Below are 10,698 nucleotides of genomic sequence, written 5' to 3'. Positions count from 1 at the left end.
GTAAATGTACAGCTTCATGACATCACAGTCACATTGACTTCAAAATGTCTCAGAAAATTCAGAACATGTGCTTAATTGTCATGAAAGTAATCCTAAAAATCCAAATAGTTCTAAAATTAGGCTTCATTTACCTTGTTTTTATTCATTTACATTTGGGGGGGTTACGTGAAGATATCCTAGACAGGTTTTGTGATATTCACCCAAGCAGATCTAGATTTTTGAACTGATGTATGTGGAAACTTATGTCTTACAATATAATCTAAAATGGCATATTTGTCCTTTAAATAACCTGAGAATAGAACTACAGTTTGTCCATGTTGTTAACATGGTTTAGCTTTGAAGGAACGAGCATATGTTCAACTGATCGGCCCAGCTGTAGTGCACTGCAAAACCCACTGTATACTACTTCCATTTCAGCTAATCCTTATGAAAAGACTTGCGTTACCTGTAGAGGGAGGTAAGGGTTTGGTGTTTAATTGTGTTGTGTTGTGTGCTTCGGGACGATTTTGAGCTCATCTTTTTAAATGAACAGCTGCTAAACACTTTATATTCACCTGATGTGTGCAAATCAAACACATTATATTGTTATATTTGAGGTATGTAATATTCAGATAATAGCCTTGCAGATTACTGTAAAATGAGTAAAGACAAATTGAATAGGTTAAATTGTATGCAGAGACTTTATACAAAGATGCATTTATGCAAGTCACACTTACATTCTACCCATGTAAACATATTTTTCTCCAGTGTGGCCTTTGCCACATCTTGTCTAGTTTATTTTGGTCTCATGTGAAAGATACGTACCCTGCTTCCCCTTCACACCTGCCTCACATCAAATATAAAAAACTTTCAGAACACACACACACACAAACCCACACACACCATGCACATAGTACTATTTGAATGTTGTGTCTAACAATATGAGTTTGCCCTTACCAAAATGTGTGTATGAACACACACACACACATCATACAGGAAGCGCATCATGCCTCAGAAATACTTTGTCATTATCTCTGGTTAAAGTCTGTTCAGATGTCCACCAATCCTATACGTCATATGTCAAAATATGATAGACAGACAGTGGGAAAAGGGTGGTATCTTCTCAATTGTAGTTATGCTCAGTCTTATTGTTCAACTTGTAGACTTTCACTTTTATTGGCAGGACTTTTGAAATTGCTTACTTCCTCATACACCAGCTCTGTGGAGAGAGAGAAATTATAATTTAATATATATTTATCCTCAATTTAATCTATATAGTATACTGTCATGTTTAATTCATATAATTCAAAAGCACTTATTGTTTTTTGAGAGATAATGGATATAAAGTCTTCTAGAGCTATAAATGGAGATTATGTTTTCAATTGATTTTTTTGAATGAACAACATTCAATGTCACCAGAAACAGTCTATGAGACTTATTCAGCTTTTAGCATAAATCTTCTCACCCTTCCACTCCTCTAACGTGCAGTCCTTGCTCTCAGGGGTCTGGTCATACGGAGGTGCCTCTGGTTCATCATCAGGGTCGTGGTATTGGGAAAAGTACTGATGACACAGAGCTTCACTGGCCGAGATCCTTCCATCACAATCCAACACTAGCATTTTCTTCAAAAGATCAACTGCTGAAATGAAAGAGTGGCGAGGAACCAAATAATTAGAATATGATTATAAGAATTTATATTAATGAGAGGAAGAAGTAATACACAAAGTAGTCTACAATGTAGTTCTAAGTGAGGTGCAACACATATATACTGTATTAACAGCATTTTAACATAGAATCTGTCTGGGAATGCAGTGTTAATCTCACCTAATGGATTTGCCCCCCTGAAAATCTTCTCCAGATCTTGTTGGGGCATATACGGTAAGGACTGGATGTATTTCTGAGCCTGAACACAATATTAAAACAAATGATCAGAGGTTGATCCTCATCTACCCATCCATCCATCCATCCATCTGTTCATCCATCTATCTGTTCTGTCTGTCTGTCCTTCCATCCATTATGTTCTGTCTGTCCATCCTTCCATCCATCCATCCATCCATTCTGTATATCTGTCCACCCATCCATCCATCTGTTCTGTCTATCCATCCTCCAATCCATCAATCAGATCCATCATCCATCCAACCATTCTATCTGTCCATCCGTCCGTTCATTCTGTTCTGTCCATCCATCCATCTGTTCATTCTGTTCTGGCTGTCCGTCCATCCACTCATCCATCCATCTGTCAATCTGTCCATTCATCCGTCCGTCCGTCTGTCTCACATGTTCAGAAGATATCTTCTTCAGAACGTCAGCAGTGGGAGTTCCTACCACCTCCATGATTCTCTTCAACTGATCTATATCTGCAGGATTTGATAAAGACTGTACAGAACAACACTATATCCTAATAAATTCCTAGATGCATTTTTATGAAAGTGTACACAACGAGTACGTTGAGTACGATTTTCGTAACACCCAGAGTTCAGTTGAAAGTTAAGCTTGACCGTGAGAAAGCCTTGCAGAGTGATAGTCTTTTTCTTGCTCTTGGCATTCCTTTTTTATAATATAGTTCGAACACTTAGCTTTTACCACCTGCCTTACAGGAAGCAAGACTTCCTCAAAAACCACACGAGCACTAAGAGGAGATTTAAGTGCCTCTTTTGAAAGAAGGATACAATCGTTGCCCGGAAACAAAACCTTCCCCTTCAGAAGTTCACCCATGATGCATCCAACAGACCAGATATCCACTGAAAAACAGACATGATCTTTTTAACCATTTGCAAACAACACAATGATGTTTCAATATGTATATACAGATGTTCCATATCATTAATAATCCCTCATCATGATCCAGGCATGCAGACAAAATGTTAAAAGTTCTGTAAGGGGCAAGAGGTAGAACAAATATTGATTTATTGGGTTTCAGCATTAAACAGCAAATATAGCATTGCAAAAAAACTATAGAACTTAAAGTCTGATATTTTTTGGATAATCTTCTCTTACCTGTCTGGTTGTAATGCATCCAGTTGAGCATGATTTCAGGTGCTCTGTACCAGCGAGTGGCCACATACCCGGTCATCTCATCATCTGTTTGCCTGGCTAATCCAAAGTCCAGGATCTGAAGACAGTAATTTCAGAGTAAATAGAACCAGAGTAAATAGAACCAAAGAAATGCAATGCAAAAATGCAGGAGTTTTGTTCCTATAAAATGGCATTTGTCTAAGGGATGGTGTAGTGTGCTTCACAAAAGCTGTCCATTAAACAAATGTAGAAAGGCACCAAAGGGTCCTTACCCTGAGTTCACAATCTTCATTCACTGCTACATTGCTTGGCTTTAAGTCCTGAAACACACATACAAGTCATAATACTTAAATGACGGCATTTAATTATAAAAGGGTCTGATGAACGATTAAATAAAAGTAAAGGCTTGGAAGATAAAGGCTTTACATATAAACCAATAAGAATCATGAGATATAACCTTTATTTCTATGATACATTTGCTATGTATATGTTTCTATTATACAGTTTGTACTTTACTGCAGATCTTCATTCTTTTGTAAAGAGGGTTAAAGGGAGAAAAACTCTGGTGACCTCTAAAAAGGAATACTAAACCTGATCAAACCAGGGAAAGAGAAAGGAAAAGCACTCACTCTGTGAATCAATCCGGCTGAATGGATGTACTGTTTGTGAGGAAAAAATAGAGCTGTAAGATCGGGCATTGGGACAGAGTGAAAGAATGGGACCAAAAACAGTTTGGTAGTGCAACTTAGAAATGATTACAACACAGCCTGATACAACATCTGTTTCCCTCTTTTGGAGTGATGTGTGTGTGTGTGTGTTTACGAAGAAGAGAGAGGAAGATTGACTTACCTTAAGTCCTCTGAGAAGCTGATAGATGAGGAATTGTATATGTTCATCTGAGAGTCTTTGAAACTTGACAATGTTGTTGAGATCCGCTCCCATCAGGTTAGTAACAAGGTAGCTAGAATGACAGAGGCAGTTATGAATGTTACACAAGGATACACTTGTCTGTCTGATCCAGAGTCTGTAAATGATTACAATCTTGCTAAAGCTAAAAAATATTGGTTGACAATGGACCAAATTGGTGTCAATTTGGAGCTAATTAAAACAAGAGTATGATTGGAGGTACAGTCCATTCAACACTGAAGGTTGCATATCTTAGGCTACGTCCCAAGTCAGTGTTTGGGATTGACAAATGTATTTACTTACAGGTGTGAGTCTTGAAAAGTCTCGTTCATACAACAGCATACAGTAGCAGTTTGAAAGCTGTCTGTATGAATGAACAACCAAAGTCACAACCGTATTCTAACAGCTCTAACCATTGCGACAGTGACTAAAAGATGGCGGCGTCCATAAAACCAGCATTTTTGTCTTACCACAATTGCCGGCATGTTATTAAATAAATGAGTCCAATCGAGGCACAAGTTCATCCATCAGATAATAACTAACGGACAGCGGCTTTGAATGCTTTTTAACCACATGCAAAGCACAGCTTCCGTGTCAGGCGGCTCGTGCCTGTGAGCAGCCGGTGGAAGACAGCGGCTGAATCTTCCGATGACACACAGTTAATTTATCCATCTCTGTGAGTTTACAAAACCCCACATGAAACACACGAGACACATGCGTGTACATTAAAGTGTGTCTCTCATTGTACATGACATAACTAACAACTAGTTGTCCAGTACAATTCGTTTTGCCAGGTTTGCCGAGAATGCGGTTTTCACACCTGTAAATAACCGTCCTGTGTGTGAACGTAACCGTATTAAGTACTCAAAACAGGTCTGACAACCGTTATCTGGTGCTGTGTGAATGTGGCCTTAGTGTTGTTAATTCATCTAAAGAAGCAAAAAAAATCCAGATTAATAAAATCTCCAAAATTGTACAGCCTCACTACCTAATTTGTAATTGTGTCAAACTAAATACGGCATAATGCCATGAAGGAAAACATAACAATTTTCACAGAACTGTTTCATAGAAATGTGCCTTTGTGAACCAAATTAAAATGCAGTGTTATCAAATACAGATATTGTCACCGGCCAGACGCTTACACCTCATTGAATTCTTCTTGTGAAGCTGCCGGGGTGAAAACATCCAACAGCCCAATAACCTGAATGATAAAAGAACATACAACATGAACAAGAGTGACTCGAGAGGCTTTAGACATCCCCCTACAGAATGCCATTACAACAATGACCAAAAACACATTATAGTTGATTGTTCTGCAGATGTATGAACTGTGTTGGTGCAGTGATGGGCATTGTGTCGATTTGAAAGTGTATGTTGTTTGTGTGCGTAACTGTGAACATTTATGTGTTTGTATGTATTTAGTCATGGCACTCACATTCTCATGGTTCATGTGTTTGAGCAGTCTCAGTTCTCTGTACGTTCTTCTGCTGTGGATGAGGGACTGAAATGGCCTGGAGAGCTTCTTAACAGCCACTTTCTGTCGTAGACGCACATCATAAGCTGAGCTGAATAAAAGAGAGACATTTGGAATCATTTGGCTTCGAAAGATTTGGCTGACCATTGCCGTGCTAACTTCACCTGACTAGATGTTTCCACATCCCTGACAAGAAGCAGGTCACTGTCCAGTCAACATTCCTTCATGCTAGCATCAACCGTGTATGCTCTGATGTGGAATGAGTGTTTGTCTTCACTCTGCTCCAATTTCAATAACTCCAATAAGTGAATGGATAGTATTTAGGGTAAAAAGCCCCCCTGTTGCAGGGGCTAAAGGCACCTATTAAACGCATTGTTTTCCTTAAGTGGGAGGAATAGATTTGATATGGAAAATGTTCAATATGGGCTCATATTGACTGATCCAATCACAGTGGAGATTCATTTGTTTATAGAATACATAAGATGTAATGAAATGTCAAATGTGTTTGAAATAAACCAGAAATGATGCCCCCTAGCATGATTTTAATTTGTTACTAAAAAAGCATCTTGTAGTCTCAAAAGTATTTGCTTAAGTAGACAAATTGTGCCCTAACTATTGCCCTGGTATCAATATATCAATATAATTACCCAGGTGTGGATTAATTGTGGATTAAAAACTTCTGTTGTTGTTTTTTTTTTTTAACACAAATCATGTTGCTCCATCAATATTCAACAAAAATAAACGTATTCTAGAATTTTGAGACACTTGAACACAAAAGTGTGACCAGAGAAAAAGCTAATTTCCCTTAAGGTGTGCCTTTAGCCCCATTGTACCCTATTCTATTCTATTCTATTCTATTACTCCCTGGAATACTTTATTCCGAATGGTCAGTCAAAGCATTCTGCGATTATATATTATTGTGCTAAACTTTATAATCAGGGCCCTCATCATACTATTCTATTCTATTCTATTCTATTGTGTGTGTAAATATGATTTTTCCCATTTTTTTTTTTTTACATTTACATTTAATTTGTGCATTTGGCAGACACTTTTATCCAAAGCGACTTACAGTGCACTCATTACAGGGACAATCCCCCCGGAACAACCTGGAGTTAAGTGCCTTGCTCAAGGACACAATGGTGGTGGCTGTGGGGATTGAACTAGCGACCTTCTGATTACCAGTTTACCAGTTATGTGGTTTAGACCACCACACCACCACTTTTTAGAGCCACATCAAAAAGGTCTCTGACTCTCTTTGAGACAAGAGCACCCAACCCCCATTTGAAATATTCCCACTCCCCGATTCAGCCCCTCCACACCCCAGGTCTACTCAGGCCCCTTCCCCCTTAATCAGCTTTACTGTGAAGAAGTCAAATAATCACACAATAGAAAGGGGCTTAATGTGAACAATGCAGATTCACAGTTTATTTGTGTTGGGGGGGTTGAATTAGGACTATTCTGAATATCTCAGATGCAATTAATTAATAGGACCAGATATGACACAAAAGAAAAATTTTGCAATTTTGATTTCAGTTACTTTCATCTGTTTGTCATTTGAAAATGTGTCTTGAGACCATGTCTTTTATTTGAATACATAACAAAGACTTAATCACGTCTGTTATGTAGAATGGTATGCGATGTCTTTATAACCATGTCCCCAGGCATTTCGAATCAGCTGAACCTATTCAAGCCAACATGGGATCCACTCTTAAACAATTAAATCCTCTTTGTAAATCTGTTTTTAATGTTGTAGATCCTTCAATGTACATCATAAAGTAATTAGGTCTCAGATGGTGGGGCATATTGTGGGGCATCTGTGTCCCTGACAAAGAAATGAGCTGAATTGCATAATTTTTTAGGGCTGGCATCCTGCCAAACAAAACAGAAGGAAAAATGGTAATAGCTACCAAAATAAATGATACCCCATGACGCCCTCAAGCAATGTTCTCAGCTTTACTTTCAGATGTCTTTTGGGTTTGGGATGTTTTGCGAGCTAGTTGCCATTTAGCATTTTCAGTATTTTATTTTATGACCTGGAAGCAACAACATTAAATGATCCACAACAACATGGCATAACCAGGTGTGTTATAAGACAATAAATGTGATTGTTGAAGCAATACCTGGCACATTTATACATATTGGACAAAAAGATAATTTGAATGAGGAAAAAGGACAGTTCACAAACATTAACTTTAACTGTGTTGTGTATCTGCCAGCCACTCCGTGTGGCTAAATGTTGAGTGGGTTTCTGGTTGGATTATTTCTTATAAGGGATGTTCAGATCTTATGAGGTAGACTGATTTTGAGCATCTTCTTAGGTCAGTGGCTTGCAAGTGCAATGCGGAGAGGAAACAGCAATTCTGGATTACACAGCAACTGTGAAACTTGATTTGAGTTTAAAAAGGTTTAAGAGAGGGGAAGCGAAACGTGGTTCACTTGCAAACTAAACTTAACAAATTATGCAACTTCTGGCACTTCACAACTTCTTATTGAAATTTTTGGAAATTAATACCATTATGGATGGGGAAAAACTATTTAAACCAGCCTATGCCAGTCAGTCTCTCAGGCTGGTTAGGCTGATTTAGGGCAGCTGTTTAGGGCACTCTTCATCTGTTCAGGCTGGAAAACCAGCTTGGCCACACTGGGAGACCAGCATAAACCAGCTAATACCATTTTAAAACAGTAAAGACCAGCAAACATCTTAGGCTGTTTTAAGATGTTTTTATTTTCATTAGGGTATGGTGAAAATAGGAAGATGCTTAGACCAAAAGCAAAGCTGTGTTACCATGGCAGCTCACCATGGCAACTGTTTCAGTCAGTCACAGCATGAGGGAGGCTAGAGAGCTCTAACAAAGTGTTTCTAGGAAGTCAGTCCACTGGCGGCCATCTTTGGAACATTCCCGGGAGGCTATTTCCAGTCATGCTGTGCAGCTCCTATCTACTTGAATGGGTGAAAACTGAAATCTCAAAAACGGTTGGTCAAGATTACGATCAAAGAACATATTTCAAATCAGCAGTAAAATTTGACAATGCTGGTATAATTATTGTGCTTCTTTACCTGAGATTACGCAAAAACAAAACAAAAATTCCCAGCTTGTATAGCTAATGCACATGTTCATTCTCAAGATGATTGACTGGTGATGTCTGTATCTAAAAGTTGATTGGCTCCTTTATCTGCAAGGCAGGACTTCCTTTCTACATCCGTTGAATGTTGGGCGCTAGAGCTTCTTGGCTGAGCATTCTAATTTTCCCATTTATTTTAATAGAAGTGGCCCATCTCTGCTAAATAGCCTCTAGCTCTACTGTTGTAACAGAGATGCTACAGTGGCATGTAAATCTCTGACTGAGTGCATCAGCAGGATGAATTTGTACAGAATGATGGCAGGATGAAAAAGCTGGACGTATTCCCATGCAGATGATCATCAGATTGCTGATGTGGGTATGGCACTGGTGAAACTGAAGATGGTTTTACAGTACATCAACACTAGATCTGAATAGGCTTAGCATTATGGCCACTACTACAGGAATATTGCACTACCAGATTGGCATGTTGGAATGTTGCTACAACATAACAAACACACTCACTGGATCTGAGGCCTTTGTATGTGGTCATTCTGCATATGATGTGACTGAATGTGAAATACAGGGGAATCCCTGCATTTTCTTTTAATACAAAGACTACCATTGCCTTCTATTTGGAGAGACTAGCAACTAAATCAATTGGATCTCAAGAGTCATATAAGAATAAGCACCGCTGAGAGTGAATTTTACTCATCTCCAGACAGGCCAAATGAGTTTAGACTAAATTAACAGGTTTTATTAAAGTAAAAAATATTAATATTTTCTAATATATCTATATATATTTAATATGACTGAAACAGCCTGACTATATTAGGTAACTCCAACTAACATAATTTTAAGGTTTATAGATCAGTTAGAAATAGCTCTTTCAGGTATCAATTGCATGTTGCCTTTTGTTTTTATTTATTTACAATTTAATGATTGGCACATCTCAATCTCATCAGTGTCAATAAACCACAGGAACAGCAGCCTTCTTTACAATAAAGATCTATTGTAATTCAAATGACAACGAAAAATATTCAACATAAAGACTATCAATAAAAATAATAAATAATAATAAAGAATAAATAATGCTATCACATAATTTAAATAAGTCATACCAAGGTAAATGTTCATTATCAAAGAGAAAAAAATAAGATTAATGCTTTTCTTGAACCCCTTTTATTTTTTATTTTTTTCTAAGATGCAAGCCAGATGTTGTTTTATTAATCTTTATTCCTACCTCTCCCTCTCCTTTTGGACGCTAAATAACAAATCCTACTAAATCCTACTATGACGAGGGCAAATGCATGAATATTACCTAAGTATTATTCATGAACCATGCCATAACTCGCTTAATACGCCAGCTGTCTGACGTCCACTTACTCGGCGCTTCAGCCAATCAGTGATGTTTACGTGCCGCGTATCACATTGCGTAATCATTATTAATGAGATAAGCCTTTATCATAGTAGTGTGTGAAAAGTCGCCCGCTCGCTCGACTCACCATACTGAACCGTATGCCCCCGATCCAACCGGTGTGAGGTTCTGGTATCGTTCGGGCACCTCCCAGACGGTCTTGTTTAGCTCTTGCCGGTAGAATCCCGGTTTTGCCGACATATCCCCCTTAACAAAAAACTCTCTAAATTACAAAAATATCAGAAAATATTAACGCATACGCCAGAGAGGTATCCCTGTGAGAAGAGTCAGCCGACTTTGGTCCCTCTTCTATTTGCCAGAAATGGGAGGAACCGTGTGTAATGTTGCGCGTGTGAGAGAGATTAATGGGGGATGGGGCATGCAGTGGAATAATTTAGTTATTAAAACAAATAAATAAACATTATTATTATTATTATTGTTGTTGTTGTTGTTATGCAATCATACTATTATAAGAAGCATTAAAATAAGCGTACAGTATAGCCTATCATACTTTTACGAAATGTTATCATTAGATTAATTCCATAAATTAATCTTAATCAAGAAGATAGCCTAATTATGCCAATATATATATATGTATTATATATATATAAAAATTCATTACAAACTTTTACTTTGAAATAAAGTTGTATTAGCCATATTGTTAATCTCAGTTTAAACTCACAAAGAAAGATTAAATAATGAAATTTCCATTCGTATTCTAAAATATATGAGATATAATCTATAGAGGTATATTTCCATCTGCAAAAGGGCTACAATCCAAAGAAAGACAAAATAGAAAGACATAAGCCCATAAAAACATAATGCAAAAAGATACCTCATTAATTAT

General features: G+C 37.6%; 1 protein-coding gene across 2 annotated transcripts; it reads right to left on the bottom strand.

The window, feature by feature from the left end:
• Positions 1–680: 680 nt before the first annotated feature.
• On the bottom strand, positions 681–10,158 carry LOC127638884 (mitogen-activated protein kinase 11-like). Of its 2 annotated transcripts, none has more exons than XM_052120610.1 (12): positions 9,940–10,158; positions 5,336–5,465; positions 5,043–5,101; positions 3,844–3,955; positions 3,624–3,653; positions 3,267–3,314; positions 2,977–3,091; positions 2,649–2,720; positions 2,257–2,336; positions 1,804–1,882; positions 1,445–1,618; positions 681–1,198 (listed from the first exon to the last, which is right to left on the bottom strand). In XM_052120610.1, exons 1-12 carry the CDS (start codon positions 10,050–10,052, stop codon positions 1,125–1,127), a joined length of 1,086 nt encoding a protein of 361 aa, XP_051976570.1. In that variant the 5' UTR covers positions 10,053–10,158; the 3' UTR covers positions 681–1,124. The 2 variants fall into 2 exon arrangements, with proteins under 2 accessions (XP_051976570.1, XP_051976571.1); XM_052120611.1 differs by having other exon boundaries at positions 1,445–1,615.
• Between the last annotated feature and the right edge of the window lie 540 nt (positions 10,159–10,698).

The sequence above is a fragment of the Xyrauchen texanus genome, chromosome 47 (assembly GCF_025860055.1).
Source record: "Xyrauchen texanus isolate HMW12.3.18 chromosome 47, RBS_HiC_50CHRs, whole genome shotgun sequence".
NCBI classification, from domain to species: domain Eukaryota; kingdom Metazoa; phylum Chordata; class Actinopteri; order Cypriniformes; family Catostomidae; genus Xyrauchen; species Xyrauchen texanus.
This window is presented reverse-complemented; position numbering and strand designations above follow the sequence as displayed.